This window comes from Fusarium mangiferae (assembly GCF_900044065.1).
Source record: "Fusarium mangiferae strain MRC7560 genome assembly, contig: FMAN_scaffold002, whole genome shotgun sequence".
NCBI lineage: Eukaryota > Fungi > Ascomycota > Sordariomycetes > Hypocreales > Nectriaceae > Fusarium > Fusarium mangiferae.
Window position 1 is genome coordinate 3,085,958 of NW_024573922.1, and position 18,862 is coordinate 3,104,819.

The 18,862-nt window shown below is 49.7% G+C and overlaps 5 protein-coding genes and 1 non-coding gene across 6 annotated transcripts; all 6 read right to left on the minus strand.

The window, feature by feature from the left end:
- Positions 1–3,098: 3,098 nt before the first annotated feature.
- FMAN_05679 (putative H+-transporting two-sector ATPase lipid-binding protein precursor) lies at positions 3,099–3,724 on the minus strand (the record flags this gene model as incomplete). The annotated part of the gene is made up of 3 exons (XM_041827636.1): positions 3,099–3,104; positions 3,172–3,494; positions 3,613–3,724. The coding sequence occupies 3 exons, from the start codon at positions 3,722–3,724 to the stop codon at positions 3,099–3,101; spliced, it is 441 nt and encodes a 146-aa protein (XP_041678579.1).
- Positions 3,725–6,618: 2,894 nt separating this feature from the next.
- FMAN_05678 (uncharacterized protein) lies at positions 6,619–8,636 on the minus strand (the record flags this gene model as incomplete). The annotated part of the gene is made up of 2 exons (XM_041827637.1): positions 6,619–7,440; positions 7,494–8,636. The coding sequence occupies 2 exons, from the start codon at positions 8,634–8,636 to the stop codon at positions 6,619–6,621; spliced, it is 1,965 nt and encodes a 654-aa protein (XP_041678580.1).
- Positions 8,637–9,431: 795 nt separating this feature from the next.
- On the minus strand, positions 9,432–11,369 carry FMAN_05677 (uncharacterized protein; the record flags this gene model as incomplete). Its single annotated transcript, XM_041827638.1, has 1 exon — positions 9,432–11,369. The coding sequence occupies one exon, from the start codon at positions 11,367–11,369 to the stop codon at positions 9,432–9,434; it is 1,938 nt and encodes a 645-aa protein (XP_041678581.1).
- A 1,141-nt stretch (positions 11,370–12,510) lies between these two features.
- Positions 12,511–12,599, minus strand: tRNA. Its single transcript is given in 2 exon segments — positions 12,511–12,546; positions 12,564–12,599. It is a non-coding gene; the product is annotated as a tRNA-Trp (tRNA).
- A 448-nt stretch (positions 12,600–13,047) lies between these two features.
- FMAN_05676 (putative 26S proteasome regulatory subunit p58) lies at positions 13,048–14,898 on the minus strand (the record flags this gene model as incomplete). Its single annotated transcript, XM_041827639.1, has 3 exons — positions 13,048–13,191; positions 13,243–14,567; positions 14,637–14,898. The coding sequence occupies 3 exons, from the start codon at positions 14,896–14,898 to the stop codon at positions 13,048–13,050; spliced, it is 1,731 nt and encodes a 576-aa protein (XP_041678582.1).
- A 1,310-nt stretch (positions 14,899–16,208) lies between these two features.
- Positions 16,209–18,323, minus strand: FMAN_05675 (uncharacterized protein; the record flags this gene model as incomplete). The annotated part of the gene is made up of 2 exons (XM_041827640.1): positions 16,209–16,463; positions 16,515–18,323. 2 exons carry the CDS (start codon positions 18,321–18,323, stop codon positions 16,209–16,211), a joined length of 2,064 nt encoding a protein of 687 aa, XP_041678583.1.
- Between the last annotated feature and the right edge of the window lie 539 nt (positions 18,324–18,862).

The window sequence follows — 18,862 nt, forward strand, 5'->3', positions numbered from 1 at the left end:
ATTCTCTCGACCAGCAGTCACTATCTTTTGACAAACCCCTAGCTAAGTTTATAATGCAGAGAATGTTTTCTTTTGATTGTTTGTCGAACCACACTAGCGTCAAGAGCCACAGTCGAGGGTACACCGAGGATCGAACAGGGCATAACCTCCGAGGGTACTTTCCTGCTATCTAGTAGGCAGCCGTCTCGCATTATAGGTAATACTGGAGACTGTACTACGTAGTATGCACGGGAAAAAACCTGAATTGTTGGCTATCGAAGCACTTGGACATAAAAATCGAATGATGGGGACAAGGTGTTTACCCTGCAACACCCAATGCCTGCCTTCGGGGACGTGATACGGCAATGCAGCTCCACCACGGAAGGGAGGCAAATGTTACCCGTACTAATTACCCCGGATTTTCCACTTTCCCCGCTTTGAATGGCTTCTGGCCGTAATGACTCCTGACTTTAATGCAAATAATATTCAGAATTGTCGCGTGCGAGGTCATATAAAACATTGCACTGGGCAATAGCAAATTAGAGCTATTCATAATAACATACGTAGTTACACAAGCTAAAATATCTAAAATGGCAACCGTAGGCTAGAATGTCCTTTCCCTTTGCGCTTTGACAAATCACAACCACTACGCGTCCATTTGGGTTCTGCTGACGGCTTGGATGGTGGTCGATGGCACCCCAACGTCCAAGGAACGCGGCGTGGATGGGTGGTAATGGCCAATCGCAGGAAACGGGAAGGTGCCATCCAGAAGCTGTTCCTGCCAAATGCAGGAGACCCTATTCGGCTGATTGCCCCCTTCATCTCTTGCACGGCAGCCACGGCGTTGACTTCCCCTCATTTTGTGACTCGGATAATCTCACTCTGTCGCCGTGGCATTACTCAAAACCTGGCTTTGTCAATAACAACAGGATCAGGTCTTGAAACCCCTCCTCTCCTTCTTCTTTGCCTTCTGCATCTTTGCCCTCGTCTTGCCGCTCCTTCCGCCAACCCAGTTGCGTTCCATTTCACATAAGGCACGATGAGAAGAACGCCGACAGCAAATATCTCACGCACACGCACGCACACACACACCATTGCCGCCGTCTACATCCGCCGTCTTCTGGGCAAGCCATGGTTTCCGAATCACGTCGATGATGTGGCCTATGCCTTTGACACAACAGAGAGTGATAAGTGGCCAGGCAAGACCGACAGGTCATGTGATTCCAAGTGAGGGGAAAGAGACGGGATGAAACCCAAGATGCAGCATTCACATCCCTTTCTTCCTTCTGATTTCTTTCTTGTTGGTGTTGTTGATTCCCAAGTCGTTGTGCCCGTATTGAGCTTCGTTGTAGCCCTGAGCAACTTGCACCAGCAAGAACGACACCAATCTTTCGAGAACGGTGGAGTGGAGTGGGCCTGAACCAAAGCATACGATAATCTATAAAGCAAGTCAAAGCAGGACCTGGGAGATGAATGGTCCCGTCGCGGCATACTGACAAATAGACAGACAGGCGTACAACTGCCAGAGTTCACCAGGGCCTTATGATTCTGTATCCAGGTTTGTGATGAAGTTCTCTTCTTCCATACTCCCATCAAATTCCGAGCCTCCCTGCTTTTTCGGTACAGGCAAATCGGGAGAGAAATGAACCCTCTGTGTGTGTCGACGGCAAAACAACACACATTTAGTCATTGAAGACGATACATTTTCGACATAAACCTCAATCCTCCGATCCACACTGGAGCGTCCCCGATCTGTTCACTTGAACCCATTCTCACCAATGCCCCTGGAGTTCCCTGGCACGTCTTCGTTCGCATCGTCTGCTGTTCAGCCTGCCCCCCAGGCCTTCCGGGCCAGAAATTGTTTATGGCCCCACAAGTAACCGTCGATACCAACTCGGTTGTGCAACACATCGCGCGTCCAGATGCCGTCTGTTTCTCATATTGGTGCCCATTCGAGTTCGGGGTATCATTCCGTTCGAGATGTCGCCCTAGCCTTCCTCGAAACTTCGATGATGTTTGATTGATGAATTTTGCATAGGACCCTGTCGGCTATAGCCTCATTCGTTTCGTCGAAGCTGTTGTCAGTGCCCCATGGTGCAACCAGTCAGACTACAATGATTGAACTTTGAGCAATACTCATTGAGATCATGCGACTCAATTGCAGTTCAAGCCTTCCCGATAAACCCTTCGGAAGTGGTATGTTGACTGTCCTGGAGCTCGAAAGCATGGCATCTCGACCAGTATTCCCAGCAATCACTTCAGACCAGCTCGGGGCTTTGTCGTCAGGTGGATTTGCTTTCTTTACATACCCTCTCAGCAGCTCCACTATCAAATCCCACAGATCATTCAGTTGCCTCTTAACCCACTCGAACGACTCGCTCATGCCCGCCCTATTGGTCTTTGCTGTGCGCTACGGCTAGCAACAGACGCTAGCGAGTGTAGAATTTACACCGTGTGGATCCTACTTTTTTCATCTCATGAAGAAACTTCGATCGCAATTGTGTGCCTTGAAAGGCAGGCATCAAGCACCGAGCGACCTATTATGTGTTACAGACCATACAACCATGCCCGGGTCAACTCGGCTAAGCTGGAAGAACAGTGTCTTCAAGACTGTCTCCGGCTAGTCCGCCAGCCCCCGGCACCGGTCCACGGGAGCTCAGCAAATGCCTCATGTTTACAGCTCTCATGCAGCGGACAAAGCTACTCGGGACGATGTCATCGACTTAAAGTTAATTGAGACGTCAATTGGGACCATCGATATGTGAAGTCACGATTATCAGATGAACCGTTTATTTCGTGATGGTGGAACAAGGAAAATATCCATATGCATTGGAAGAAGCGGGATGAATGAGGCTTTTTATTTTACAAATTGATCCCTGGGAGGAATTATGCAGAATTTCCCCAACTCTAATCATAGGAAAGTGCCTATGATCAATGTCACTCCCAGATCTCTATCCCGTCTATTACAAGACAACCTCCCCTCTATCGTGCAAGCTGGCATCAAGCGCACCCATGTCAAATTTCTCAGGACATGGCACAATGCACTATGCTCAGCAGCCTCCTCTGTCTCGTTGACTCGATCATCCGGCACGAGTCTACCCAATTGGCCGGGAAATAACTTAGGTCTAAAGTGGAGCATGTTAGTTCATGCTTGCAAGGGAATAGAAGTGTGAGAATAGGAAGTTGACTTACGAACTTGGCCATGAGGGCAACCATCAGATCGAAAAGACCGATGGCCTCGACGAAAGCGAAACCCAGAATGGCATAAGAGAAGAGCTGGCCACGGAGGGCAGGGTTGCGGGCAACACCGTTGAGGAGGGCGGCGAAGACGAGACCGATACCAATACCGGCACCAGTCAGACCAATGGCGGCGGCACCCATACCCAAGTTCTTGGAGACCTCAACCATAGCCTGGGCGATCTCGGAGGAGTAGGCACGGCGCTGGACCTGGAAGGCGTTGCGGCTGGTAGCCTGGAGGAGAGTCTGACGCTTCATGGCCTGGAGGGGGCTGGCGCCTTGAATCGATTGTGAGCGAATTGTTCATTCATCGTGATGGGCGAAGTTCGATCGAGTCGGGTTCGACACCAGCTCAATTGAGCTCGAAGAAATTTTTTTGCCGCATCAGAAACTTACCAGAGATGGTTCGCTTGCTGGCAGCAGCGACGGGGGCTCGGACAGCAGGGCGAGCGGCCTTGACGGCCATCTGGGAGGCCAGGCGAGAGGCGAAGACACGAGAAGAGGCCATTGTGATTGATGTGTGAGGGGAGATGGTTGATGTTTGAAAGAGGGAGAGGCTGATGGGAGGTTTAAAGAAAAGAGATACGGAGCTCAGCACGAGACAGGACGGTAGTGGGAAAAGGAAAAGGGAAGAGAGAGCGTCTGGAGCCGGGAAGAAAGTGAGGATAGGTGGGCCCACACGGGTGGATATTGTCAGGGGGGTGAGGATGTCAGCCGGGGCAACGCTGGGAAGAAGGGAACAACGATGAATATGGGAGGGATGATTGTTACGGCGAACACGGGTGAGAATATGACTTGAGCACGAACTTGAACAGACGAAAACCTCCCACAAACAAGATATTTGCCCGCTATTCAGCAGTCCAGGACCGCTGAAAAATGATGGGAATGGGGATGATATCACGGGTGCGAATTAGGCAAGGGGATTGAGCTCTGCACGGGCTGCTTAGCCGTCGGAGGGAATCGGGTGGAGTGAGATACAACAATACTGAGCTGTGATTGCTCTGGAGGAATTGAGAGACATTCAGGCCTGAGGCTTTTACAACCGGAGGGACACACTTGGCGGTGGACCATGAATCATGGTTGAAGGGCTACAATGAGCGCCAGCTAACAGATTGGGCCAGCGATGGAACGCGCAACATTGAGTGAAATTTCGGTACGGAGGAGGGACAAAGCCGGAACAACGAGAACCCTACAGCTAAGACTAAAAAGATATTTTGCGGCAACGGACAACGACGGTCGTACCGGATCTCCGAGACAATACAGCCAGCAGCTTTAATGAGATGTATCCTAAAAACAAGTAGGGAATTGAGATCACATTCAATCATATAAATCCCGTTGAAATGGTAAAAATCATACAACTATGGAAAGCATCTCGATGCAAGGTCGTCGGGAAGTTTTATCTTGATAACACGAGGTACCATTACAGTGCTGACGCTTGTCTAGCCAAGGCTAGAACAGAATGACAACAGAATTGATATCAGAGTACCTGGACATTGGATGCTGCCGAGAAATGATATTGATTGGTTGTTAGCTGCAACAGGGATGTGTACAGTGACATGACACAGTACGAGGTGAGATTCCTCTCGGTGGCTTTTGCAGAGCCTAATCGGCGAATCAAGGAACGAGTTTCCCACGTGTGCGGATGGTGATAGACACTTCGAAGGAAGCATTTGATACCGTAAGGTGAAGGTAAAGTCATTCCTGTGAGGGAGGGGACGAGAATCAAAGCTTTTATTGAAAAAGACATGTACAGTACGAATGGGCCGTATCTCCCACAAGTTCAAGTTACTGCAATATCAAGGACTTAAGTCTTGGGCTTCTCGCTGATCTCGCGAAAGCGGTCGCTGAACATTCTGTCTCTTGCTTATTAGACATTGAGTTGGAATTGACTTTTGTTAAGGAGCCCGAGTGAATAGACAACGAGCTCTCGATCTATGCTCTGTGTTGATGAACAACTGTAGGACATCAAAAGTGGTAGCATTGGATCTGTACTGTAGTTCTGAAAAGCTTATTAGCCTTTTACTACCTACTCCGTACGGAGTACCTACCTAGGCACTAGTTATCGTTGGGCGAAAGGAAAATTTTTTTCCGTTCGATCAAACAGCCCAGATCGAATTTAGGTTTGGCCGTCGATGAGTTGGGACAGTGCGCGAATCAAATGATGGACGCAACGGGTGGCTGCAACCTTCAACCTCCTGCAATAGTTAATTGCACGACAGCGAGGCTGAAGAAAGTCAGAAAAGGTTGATATGACGAGTAATGTCGTTTTGACTAAGTACTCAATTTGTCAAACACTGCCTTTCATATACCAGGTCTTACGAGCGACATTTAGCCTTATAGCAACATCGTCTTGAGGATACTATGGCATAGCTTATGCTCTTCTGCTACAAAGAACAGAGCCCATTTGTCCATTAGATAAGGTTCGTAAGAGTATGAAGAGGTCAAGTTGCGTTGACATAACCACTTCCGCAGCCACAGAATATCTATTAATTGCGTGTGAAAATAAAGGCTGACACTGTATAATGGTAGCTCCAGCCTTGTCTCTATACCCACGTCTATGAGAAGAGGAGTGCTCCCCATATTTTGCATCTCATCTTGAATCTCAAATCTGCAACGGACAACACTTGGGAGTCTGGGGCAACTCGGGCCTGAGAGATTGGGATTGCCTAACCCATAGGTAGGCACATACATACCTAGTCACTGGACAAATTGCTGACTTCCAGGGACGAAAAGTCTTCGGTATGTCAGTCCCAATGCCAGTACTCACACTGTTGGGCAAGGGCAAAATCGGGACGAGCTTGAAAAACCTCGACCCTGTGCGAAACTACACAAGCTTGTCTAAGCTCTTTACCCTTTTGGGAAAGCTCGTTAAATCAGGCTTTGATGGGTGTCAAGAGTTTGGTATGAGAACAAAGGCTATTTCAGAGCCATTGGCCTCGATATACCATTCAAATACGCGCCGGAAGTCTCAATTACGATACCAGTGCTATTTCTGAATTCCCTGATGCAATTCAGAAGCGCCTTTCCATATTGAATGCCTCCGACCGCATCGAGAACATTTTTCCCGTTCGACCTCGGCACGACCTGAGCTAAATGGCATGACAGGTAGGTAGGTGGTCAACATGCATCCCGACACATTATGTAAACCACAATAGTCGTAGGAACTCAACTGCATGACCGAGTCCCTTGTAAGTCACACCTGGATTCTGGCATAAAGCTATGATTCTCGATCAAGAACCAGGCGAACAGAAGACCCTGATGATCCTGCCAGATCTAAAAAGAAAGAGACCAATGATGATGAGAGGAAGCTCATCTAATTCGAGCACGGGTATCACTATCGCCGAAGCGTCTAATCTATAGGTACATGTCAGCAAATTGTACAATGACAACATCTGGACTCCATCACTCCTCCGCCTCGACCACCTCTTCTTCCACTGCCTCGGGTGCCTTGATCGCGTAGCCCTCGACAAACCCAGCAGGATCACACATCCGCTCCAGGCTTATACGATTCTCGGCCACATATCGACGGACCGCCTGCTTGTCTATCCGTATCCGCGGCACCATCTTGACAACTGGCACGGTCTCTTCTTTAGCGCCTCCGTCAGCAGTGGGCGATGTCCTTGTTGTGTCTTCGCCTTTCTTCTCTTCGGCCTCGGCTTCGCGGACAGGCTTTTCCTCAGGCTTCCTTGGACCCAAACCGGCCTCTTCGACAACACCCATATCTCGCAACACCTGGAGGCAATCTTCGGGAAGAATCCAGGTTGCCTTACTGCAGTCGCTGAGATCCACAAGGACCTCTTTCTGGGGCGTCTTTGAGTCAATATTGATAGTCAATAGCCATCTCGCGATTTCGCCTGCCCAGTAACGTTTGTAGCCCTTCTTACCAAGATCAGAAATCGGCTTCTCCGGCCCACCCAGAATACCCTCCCGCCGAGATATCTCGTATGAGGCCCCCATCAGCAACGCACCAAGACCCTTTCGCTGCCATGGGGGGAATATGAGGATACAAGCGAGGTTGTTATTATCCCATGACATTTTTTCCTTCGAAAAGAATCCCGTAATTCGAGGCGAAGGGGGCTCGGGCTCGGGCTCGGTTGCAGTCTGCGAAGATCGACTCGGAGGTGTGTAAACAAGTAGGAAGTAGTTGAAACCTGTGACATCGAAAAAGACGGATTTATTGTCGAGGAAGAGCTTTGCGAAGAGTGACAGGTTCTGGCAAAAGAGCTGCGAGCAAAAGTTAGCGATGGGGCTCTCCTTGGCATGATGGATAAACGTACCCCATCCTTTTCACCATCAACCTCCCAAATGCTCCATTCTCCTTCATCCTGGACGATCTCCTCTACCAACCGAATGTTTCCTTCTCCTTTCCGTCTTTTGGGGCCAGAGGTTTTATTGTCATGGGGAACAAGAATCTTTCTGCGTCCCCGTGGATGAGTGTATACCTTCCGACCAGGCATCTGAGCCTTCCTCTCACACACATGGACGTGATGACACCAGGCAACCAACTCCTTGGAGTACTTGAAGCAGGTAGGACACACGTAGAGGCGATCAACTACTGGGTGATGTTCGCGATCCCGCCGGGATGATGATTTACCACCTATAGCTTGATCTTTGGCCCCCAGGTCCTTGCTGCCTATTTTGCCTAGATTGCCCGATGATTCCCCAAGCACTTCTTTTCCATAGTAGCTAGGATACCACGTACTGAAGCACATATTACCCAACACGACTTTATCAATGTTGCGATCAGCTCGAAGAGGCGGCCGTACAGAGGGTGGGACAGGAGGCGGCTTCGGAGGGTGAACTGGCGTGACTGTCGGAGGCGGCGGTCGTTCGAGTATACGTGGTGGTTGTGCCGTAGGGCCATGAGGTCGGACAAGAGCTGAGGTCCGCTGGAATGAGTTTGTATGCGACTGGGGCACATGATAGGTGATCTCAGGCGCAACCAAGTCTGATGGTGGACGACCAGCAGCAATCGGCCGAGGTGGGGGCATGGCTGCCATCGTTGTTGGATGGAGATGATGAGGGGGAGGCCTTACTGCTGGACCAGGCTGTTCAAGCGGAGCCCATCGCAGCACAGAAGGGGGGTGTTGACTTTGCGCCGTGGGTTGTGATGAAGGTAGTTGAGGACGACCGTTGGAGGCACGACTCCGCTTCTGCTCTGGGGAGGTTGTCGGTTTCGAAGAAGCTGATGATAGTGTAGGTATTATAGGAGGCGGTACCGCCGTTTCCGTGCGTGGTTGAGGTTGTAGTTGCGTCACTGGCGTTGGTGGTGTTGGTGGAATTACTGGGGTTTGACGCGTCGCCCGACGCGCGCTGTTGGATTTTGATTGAGAGTCAGAAGATGTTGATTTGAGTGCGGATGCAGGCAACAATTCTTGTTCAGAGGGATCTTGGTCTGGTCGCTTGCGCTTTTGAGGCATCGCTGTGCGAGCCTCGATTTAGAAATATGGTGGTTGATAGAGGGCGCTTTGCGTGGAGGTCACTAGGAGTTGGACGTGGAGTTCTGGTATAAGGTCCTCAACTAGGTAATCAAAGGAGACTAGAAAGGTGTTGTCAAGTGGTTTGCGTTTTTAGCGACTGACAAGCTATGCACGTAGAAACATGGTTTATTTATCCGTATGATTGGAAGATTTATTTCCTTTAAGGTTGATTCGACATTGGGTCTGTGAGTTATTTGGAGAGAAAGGGAACGGAACGTCATGCGATCAGATCTACGGCTAGGTACCTAGGTATTGTACCTTAGTAGGTAGGTAGGTAAGTAAGTATGGCAAGGGCAAGACGTGACGCGGGGATACGGTAACTGTTGCGGAAGCTTCCTATCATGTCACAACCACGTCTATCACGTGCGATACCTACCTCAGCTATTGGGCAAGGTACCTACTAACATAACATGCCTCATGGTGTTTGAGTTTAATACCACCCACACCCACAGCACCACAGCCTTCTGCAAGTACCGTATACTACTCCATGCATGATGTTAGAATGGACATTTCTCAACGTACTCAATTCGAAGTGCAGGTTTCTAAGAATAATAACAACCTTTCAAGGGAGCGAATATATCCATCTCCAAGTTAGATAAGCAAATGCTCTCCTATCCTCCACTTCCTGGTTAGGTACATTCCAATAATGTAAGAAACAACCACTCAAAAAGTGAAATAGACTTCCAATGCGAAGTCAGGCAAAAGTAAGCAACTGCTCCTCGACCCTTCTGTTACTCAGTGTCGGCGCAAAGAGCAGGTTGGGGCATGAGCTGCCATGACACGGTCAAGGGTCTCATCACCCTCCTCCCAATTTTTGACTAGAGTCAGGAGCCGGTGACGGGCGAGACCAGCATCGCGGTTACGGTACACGCTGTCGATTTTGCGCACATCGGTCTTATCGCTCACGAGCCAGCGTTTATCCTCCTCCATAAACTGACTGTACGAGGTTTCCTCGCCATACCGAGCCTTGACATTGGCAGAAAGATGCTCTTGGACTGCCTTGCTCATCAGAATCTGCGGCCTGGTCGGCTCAGCTGGGTTGGCGAAAGTCGTGTCAACTGCTGGCCTGAAGGTTGCGGCCCTGAGGGCTGAATCTGGCAGAATTGGGTAGGCCGCGAAGAACACGAGCGACGGGCTCTTGAGCACTGCCTCTGAAATGAGATTGATTGCCGGAGGTGCCACTGCCATATGTCCAAAGTTGAGATAGGACAGACGGCTCTTGGCCGAGACAAGGTCCTGAATGGCAGTTACGGCACCATCCTCGATGTAGTTGTAGCCCTGCCCGAGATCATGAGTGGCATAAGCCTGTCCAAGATCTAACACTTCGAGAACGGGATGACCAGTAGCAGCCTTGCACAGTGCAACGGCACCTTTGGTGCTGACTCCGATCGACTGTAAGAGCAATCGAGTCAGATACGGTGCCTTGGGTAGTGCTTGAGCAAGGGCATTTGCACCAGAATCTCCCAATGGGTTTGATGACATGTAGATGGACGTCAAGCCGCAGTGCGGAGAGGCGAGGAATCTACCAAGGGCCTGTGCACCCTCATTTGAGATGCCATTGCCGTTGAGATAGATATGTTTCAGGGGCAGTTTCGCACCCTCGGGCATCCCGTGAACTGCCAAGCGGTTGAACAGGTCCGAAATTCCACGGTCACCGAGCTGAGTTTGGTCGAGATCAAGAGTTCGCAGATTTCGAACTCCAGTTATGAGTCGATAAACATCCTCAGATGCATGTGATCCAAGTGGGTTTCGTTTCAACCAAATGTTGGTGATGGCGTCGGACTTGACCATGGCGTTGACGAGAATATTGAAGCTAGGTCCGTCGATGCAGTTTCCAGCGAGATACCAAGTATCAATTCGTCCAGGGAGGTCGTGGATGAAACTGGCGATCTCATGAGCACCTACAGGGCCGATGATGTTATTGCCCAGGAGGAAATGGCGTACAAACTCATTAGGTCGAAGTGAGTCCATCAGTTTACCAATATGATCAGGTCCAACGACCATTTTGCAGAGATCCATGCGCCCATCCTCATAGACAACACCTTTGCGGAACTCGGCGCCTTTCACGCCATAGTAGGGCTCACCTCGTCCATCATCCAACTCGAAGCCTTCCTCATCACTATTCAGCTTGGAAGTGCCCCCACCCACAAGGTGGTTCAGGAATGGCGCAAGATCGGCCTCGTGGGCGATCTCAACAGGCATGGGGATTGCTGGCACACCTTCAAGAGAAATGGGATGCTTGGCAGGGTCCCAAACTCCCTGTGATGTGATACGGGAGGCCCAAACAGGCGCCTGGACACCAGGGGCGGCACCGCTGGACAGGCCACGGGTGGTATGACCGTTGCGAATAGTGGCCTTCAGCATGTCATACCTGCGCTGCAAGGCAGCCCAAGCACGGAGGCGCACACGGTCTTCCTCGTAGCGTATGATGGCTGTCAGCGAACCCTGATGCACGGGGTACAAAAAGGAGGAAATAGCGACGGCCAGATTGTGTCGAGCAGATTTGCGTCGAGGGAGTTCATGAAGGGTATCGTCGATCCGATGCTTATCAAGCGGCAGAGAAACGATCTCATCTGCAGTGAAAGGATGAGAAGGCTTGAAGTCAGGAAGATGCGAGTCGAGCTCGACAAGGCTTTTGCGGCAGAGCGTGGCGAGATGGATAGCTAGGTCCATTTCTACCTCATCGTGGTACTTGGTCGATGGTACCAAAGGTAAAGATGGTGTTGCGTGCTGATGTGTTGAAAATGAGGGCGGCCGAGTAGGCCGAAGCTCAGTAGCGGAAGCCATGTTCAAGTCCGCAACTTTGGATTCAGGTTCTAGAGTGTACTTGTGAATTCAAAGCAGTCAGGCTTGTGTGTGATAAGAAAAGGAAGAAAGGGCTCCCACTAGTCCCCTCGAGCCTTTTATATACAGACACAAAAGAGCTGACTACCTAGGTATTGAGTTAAGCTCAGCCTTACTGCTGATGACTGAACAAAGCTTTCAAGGGGGGCCTGGCATTGGCAGTCACTGCCTTGCTGCTTGTTGAAACCTTGTCAAACGCAGGGCGTACTCTGTGCAGTGCACAACTGGCGGCTTGTTTGCCGAGTGAGTCAACCTCACCTCAAACTTTGAACATGCTCTCGTGTTTCCAGCAGCTTCTGGCGGCGGCCTCAACTTATGTTCAGGAAAGGGCCGTGAATAGGGCTCTCTGGTGACCATGCGGTTACGAGTTTCAAAGTTGGAAAGGTGTGAGTTACCTGCGTTAAGACAATCAAAATATTCACTGTTTGACGTTGAATCTGATCTTCGTCATCTGTAGCATAATAATATCACCAAGACAAGAGCAACACTGTAATCATCCCTCATCCACTCTTGACTTGTTGAGATTGATTGATGTTCCTAGCGCCTTGTGTTTGTGTGTTTGCTGTATACATATCGATTTGATACTGATCGGATATAAACACAGTGTGTTTAAGAATCCTATCGTGGCTTGGATCATGCAGCATGTAAGGCAACCAGGGATATGGCCCACACCCGTCGATCCAAGGGCGCAAGATTGACAACTGAGTGCCATAAAGTCCTAAACTAAATAGGTATCTCGTGCTATAGGCAGATTCAGCTTACCTTTATCTTTATAAAAGAAGTATATATATAAAGATATTATTAATTAAATTAATAGCTTAATTTAATTACCTTATAAGTAAAAACTATATATTAACTTATTTCTATATATATTAATTATTATAATATAAGTAATAAAGTTTAAAAAAAAAAAAGATTATTTAAAAAGATAAAAAAATATTTAAGGAATCATGCTCAAATGATAAAAGTTTGAGGAACACCGGATTTGAACCGATAACCTTCAGGAATCTCCATGCTTAATAGCTGGAATCTGACGCGCTACCGTTGCGCCAGCTCCCCATTTGTTGAAAAGAACAAAACAAAGACATATTATATTCCGAAGGCTCTAACCACATGGTTTGGCATAAGGTATTCTTGCCGCCATCTAGAAAGAACTTCGCATCTTTTCACGAAAAGAAACAGTGTATTGCGTTTAGAATATTACCCTGAAGAAAACGGCGTTCCAATTCCTATATCATCGGCGATGATACAGTTTTCTATGCCTCTAAGTTTATTCCTCTGTGCGAGCATTTAATACACATACACTGAAGTCTTGGTGCGACGTTCAAACCACCTCAACCCCTCCCCTTTCTATCGACGTATACCAGCAAATTACCCACTGCCGTAACTCTAAGCGGGTCATTAAAAGAAATTGCAGCTAACGGTACCTGGCGATGTCGGCAAGGAGAAACCACGGGCATTGATCAACAGGTAGCAAATGCTCTCAAGCCAAGACAATATACAAAGTTTAGATACCATCAAAGTCTCCGCCGAGATCATCCTCGTCCAAGTCACCTTCCTGGATCTCCTTGGCCATCTCACGCTCACGCTCGCGGGCCTCCTGGGCATTCTTGAGCTCAAGACGATGTTGATTCATAGGGAATCGCATAGCCTAGTGCGAATTAGTCTCTTATCCTGTCTCACGAGTCAATGGGAAACAAACCTTTACACTCTCATCGTGGAGAGCTAAACAAGCTCGAATTCGGTCGTGGAACGCCTCACCCGGCTCACGAGTAGCATATACGTCACCAACCTCCTTGCTCTTCATGAAACCCCTCTCGCGATCCAAGGTAGCTTCAATCACACCGTCGCGGATAGCCTTGGCAACAATGTACTCAGCCGACTCCTCGCTACCAAGATGCAGGCGAATGCAGATGTCACGAAGAGAGATGCGAGAGTAGGACAGAGACATCATGCGAATACCGGTCTTGATGACGTTCTGTCGTAAACGGAGGATGAGACTGTACGTGCCATCTCGTCGGAAGGTATCGGCATGATCGGCAATGGCTGTCTCAAAGTCCTCAAGATTTCCAACTCTGACCGACTTGACCAGGAGGAAGTAGGGCTGGAGAGCGACCTCCATTGTTGGCTGTCGGAACATAGCTCGGTCAGGAATGTCACCCATCAACAGCTCAACAACATAGAGCAGCTTGGTGGCCGTCTGAGCAAAACCAAGGGCGCAGCTGCTAGAAGGAGCCTTTCGAGTGGCAGCAGTGAGATGCTCATGAGCCTCGGTGTAGCGCAGCTGAATAGCTCGGATGCGACCGAGGTAGTAGAGAAATCGTGCTACCTGGTTGTTCACAGCGTTCTCGGGAAACTGGGTATGCGAGACCAAGAGATCAGCCTGGTTGATGTGCGAAGTTGATAGGTAGTTTCGCAGTAGTAGAACGATAACCGAGGCTTGTGTGTCGACATCTTTACGTAGCACCGCGGTTCGAAGAGCACCGAGGAGAGTTGGCCGGATAGCGACGACGGGGGATTGGGGAGAAGGGGGAAGAGGTGCAATGTGCTCGCAAAAGATAGAGTAGTAGAAGTAGACCTTGGCAGACAAAGAATCGAGTGTACGGCGATTGAGCGATTGGACTCTGTCCGAAAGGTACCTAGAGAAGTCGGCACCGCGCTGGAACTGCTTGGAATCAAAGAGGTAGACCTGGACAAGAATACCAAGGAAAATATCGATCTCAGGAATGGGTTCCTTGGCTTCTTTCTTGGCACCGTTCTTGCTAGACGTCTTCGCCTCATCGATTTCCATCTCTGAACCACTCTGTCGGCCCAGGGTAGCATCTTCGCGCTCAATAGCGGACAAGAGCGGCTTGACAATAGCACTCGAGTTGGCGGTAGCTGGGAAGGCCTCGGAAATGACCTGTGCAATGATATCGGGGGTCAAACGCTTGCGGATGATAGAGATAGATCGTAAGGCGCGAAGGGAGAATCTAGCGTCGAAAAGTGAAACCGCACGATCTATCAAAGCAAAGTTGCTCTTAATATCTGCGTTTGCAAAGACATGTCAGTGACTGTTTGGCTTGGTCTTGTCAAGCTTCGACGGCAACTACTAACCTGCGATAGTCTGTGTTACAGGGTCAACCTTGGCCTCTTCCTCTTCTTCGCCCATTGACACATCACCTTCAGCGTCGGCCGCCGTCTTGTCAGACTTTTTCGACTTTGAAGGAGGAACAACAACGGTCATCTCTTCATCACCATCCTTGGCAGACTTCTTGCCCTTGGGCTTTGTGCTGTCCGTCATCTCCACGTCCTTATTTTTCTGGACGTTGTTCCCGGCAGGCTTCTTTCCGCTGTTGCTTGGCTTCTTGCTGGGCATGACGATGGGTTTATTTGTGTGTATTGCAAGAACACGATGCTGAGGCTGCTGAAGCTGTTGATAGCGATAGTGGGAGAATACTGTTGAACCCGTGAGTCGTGCGCGCGCCTCAGCTTGTCGTGGCGCTGGGTTGGTTGGGCCTGGACGGTATTGGCTTGCAGAATTTACGGTGCCGAAGCTGAGAGAGCAAGGCACGCTTTGCGAAAGAAATTAAAACTGTGGTCGTCGTGGGGAGTTTGGTGCTGCAATGGGTTGAGGGAGGTTCAACGTGATGCTGCTGGTTGCTTGCTCATGCTAGCTCACCAAATGGAGACCGGGGCGTGGTGACTGGTCAGTGGGCAACTAGGTGAGGCGACTGCTGAGAGACTAGGTAGGTACTTAAATGGGCGAATAGGTTACCTGTCTTCGCGTTTTATTTTGCGGCACTCAACTGTACCTCTCAGGTATTCTTAATAAGCTGGCAGCTTGTGGGGCTTGGAGCAGTGACGTTTCGATGTTGCCTGCAGCCTCTTGCACAACCTTGAGATTATCGCGATGCTTATGTAAATTGTGCAAATATTATGCTACCTACTAGGTACTAAATCACCTCTTACAGGTAGGTACCATCGCGGGAGAGGGGTGTTTTTGGATATCGGTTAGTGGACAGAAAAAGCTGTCCCGGTTATTTTCGGCTGATAATATCATATCAGCCTTATGCAGCAGAGAATTGAGGATGATAAAATAACTTAGACACTCTTTCCTCCCTCTGACAGATGTCCAAAAACGCCCCCCTCCCGCGATGGTAGGTACTAACACATAGGTAGGTGTCTACCTAGGTAGGTACTGTACTAGGTAAGTGATCAAGTGACGATACCCTACTAATATAGGTAGCAGCTTCCAAAATCGAGAAAGGGCCTTTTAGCCAAGAATGGATATGCAAATAGTATCGTCTAGGGGAACGAATGTGTATGATTCCTAGACTTCTCCTTTCCCCATACTGACGAGAAAGATGGCAATTTGGCAATACTTCAAATTCTAGAAATGTAGCGAGTGTCAAGTCATACTTAGGTAGAATAAGCAGACATTTATTATTTGCATTGTAACCTAGAGGGCCAACGCTTGCATATGAGAGAGACACCTCATTAATGGTCTACTTTCTTTCCGAGAATAGCCTCATCATACCAAAACGAATACCCCTTGACGCCGATTTGTTCCGGGTATACACCCAACGCCTGTTTTTGTAAAATACAAAAGTGCACCAACACCAGATGTTCTTTTTGCTCGCGGATGGGCATTTTCATATCCACCACCACTTTCCCAGGGCCGGTGCATTATTCACCCTTGCCAGGCATGACCTTCGCCGCCTGAACTGCACTCATTTTTGCAATCCACCCAGTAGATGGCTGAATCTTGCGGACAGTACGAAGCTCATCAGAAGAGTATCCAGGGACACGAATGTTGTAAGTTCTCTCCAGGACAAGTTGGATGTCGCGAATCTCGAGCACTTTGGAACCTCGCTCCTTTGAGTTTCGACACGCCGCATGTAGTACACTATCAACAAACGAGTCTGCCATGTTCAGGACGTTCTAGGACTAAATTAGTAATTTCATCTCAACTGCAGCATGCGATCAACTCACCTCCTCCACTTCAGGAGTGAGCAGGTTTCCATCTTGCCCCTCGGCTGCGCCTCCGCATACTTGCCGAACGAGTTCGTCCAACTTTTTCTTACTCAAAACGTGATCTCCTTCAGCTTCGTGATTGTAGGCTGGAATTCTAGCCATCGCCGGTTGGCTCATAACGCCGCCGAGGGTTCCGCTTCCTTGGGACATTGTAGGCCGACCAGCGGTCACGCCGCCACCAACCGAAACACCTTGAGGCACGGATGTGGCCTTTTCGGGAAGCACCTTGGGGATAGGCATTTTAGACTGCATTGGCGTTTGTTGAGGTTGTGGGGGATGTGCATGTAGATGACCTTGTGGTGTTGGTTGCTGGGGAACGTTGGGTCCCATCACTCCTTGATTCACTGCACTACCCGGTGTAGGTGTTCCAGTCGCGGCAGGTCGGCCAGGCACCGAGGCACTTCCTGGAGTGTTAATAGCCTTCTGGTTTGCAAGATCCATCGCAGCTGAGTGACTGAGAGCTTGCTGGGGACCCGCCGCCGTTACTGGAGCAGAAGCCGCCGCCGCTTGTTGGGGCGTAGGTATCCGTGGTGCGTTCTGCTGGGTCGGCGTCCCAGCCTGATTCTGCACAGCTGCCGAAGCCATCACAGGATTCATGGGGGGAGCACCAGGTTCTTGTTTAACCTGAACTTGCGCCGCTGGTAGTTGCTGGCGTCCTGGTTGAGGTGTCCCTTGCGCGGGACGTACCTGCGCCGGTGCTGTTCCAGGTGTTCCGTTAACTGGGGAAGCTCGACTAACGGCGGCTAACTGCTGCTTAGCAACTTCGACAGCCGCGTTAACAGGGGCAGTATTAGTTTGCGCGTTGTTCTGTTGCTGAGCCGCTTGAGGTTGGTTTTGCGCTGCTTGGGATTGTTGTTGCTGCTGCTGCTGCTGCTGCTGCTGTGGCCTGGACTGTCCTTGCGGTTGATTTTGTTGTGTCGCTGCAGCCTGCTGCACTGGTTGATTTCCTTGTTGCGACAACCTGACAGAGTTTTGTGCTTGCGGTTGAGCTTGAGCTTGAGCTTGGGCCTGGCCAGTGCCCTGCAGACTTCCCTGTTGCTTGCGCACACTGTCAACCCATTTGTGGGCATCCGTATGGGCTTTGAGCTGTTGATCCTTTTTCAATTGTAGCTGTCGAAGTTCATCTTCTTTGAATGGCTGTCCAGCTGCGGCTCTATCATTAATGATTTTATCAATTTGAGCCATCTTCTGTTTGCTCGCATCCATAGTCATCAAGGCTCGGGTATAACGTTCCTTGATCTCTTCTATCCATTTGGTAGCCTCGGCAGCGGATTTATCGATGACGGACTGAGGAGCTCGAAAATTAACCTTATTAACATGCTGCTGGATATGATCGGGGACTGGGTTTCGTCGAACGGCAGCAGCAGCAGCTGGTTGGCTACCTGCAGCAGCCCCGGCAGCTTGTTGCTGAGGCTGTGCTTGATTTGCTTGCCCAGCAGCGTTCTGTTGCATTTGCTGAGGGCGAACCTGCTGGCTCTGGGCATTCTGTCCTTGCATCTGCTGGGATCGTCTTTGCTGGATCTTTGTGATAAGCATCTTCGAGAACTCTATGATTTTTTGACGGGCAGCAATGTTGTCTGGGCTGTTCTGGGGAGAGTTGTTGGCTTTGTTCCAAAGACCTTGCAATCCGGCCTCGTACTTGGACTTTTCCTCGTCACTCAATGTTGGAAGGTTCCTAATCTGGTTGGGTTGATACATAGGTGGTGGACGTTGCTGTGCCTGGCCAGCACCAGCTTGCTGGCCTTGGCCTTGGCCTTGCTGGCCCATCTGAGGATTCATAGTGAACGTGATGGAATAGAACCGGGGACAGGGTCGTTGCTACGAGACGGGTCGAATGGTATGGGCACACCGATTATACGAGTTGGAGAACGTTACGTAGGGAGAGAATTGGAGTAGACAAGTGTAGAATACAACAAATAGGAGGAACAGAAACTTCAAGACCAAGAATAGAACTTATTGTTAAAATCTGGTAGTGTCGTGAATCACTTCACAGACACGCGCGCCGAAAGGACGTGAGAATGACACGGAATAAGTGTCGGTCCGTGTCCTTGTATTTGTGATCATGACTGGGGTGTGGTAAGGAGGTAGCTAGCTGTTGGGGTCTCGTGGAGTGACGGAACAGGAGGTTTGCCCAATTTAGTGGAACTGGTCTAACTTACTAACAAGTACCTAGACACCTACCTAGGCATGTGTTAGCTGTCAGGGTGGGCTGGAGGTATCAAATCGTTGCTCTTTAGGTGTCATCATTGGTTTTCAACTTGTCGGTCGGGTTTGACTTTGCGCGGGGGAATACGCCATGTGGATGG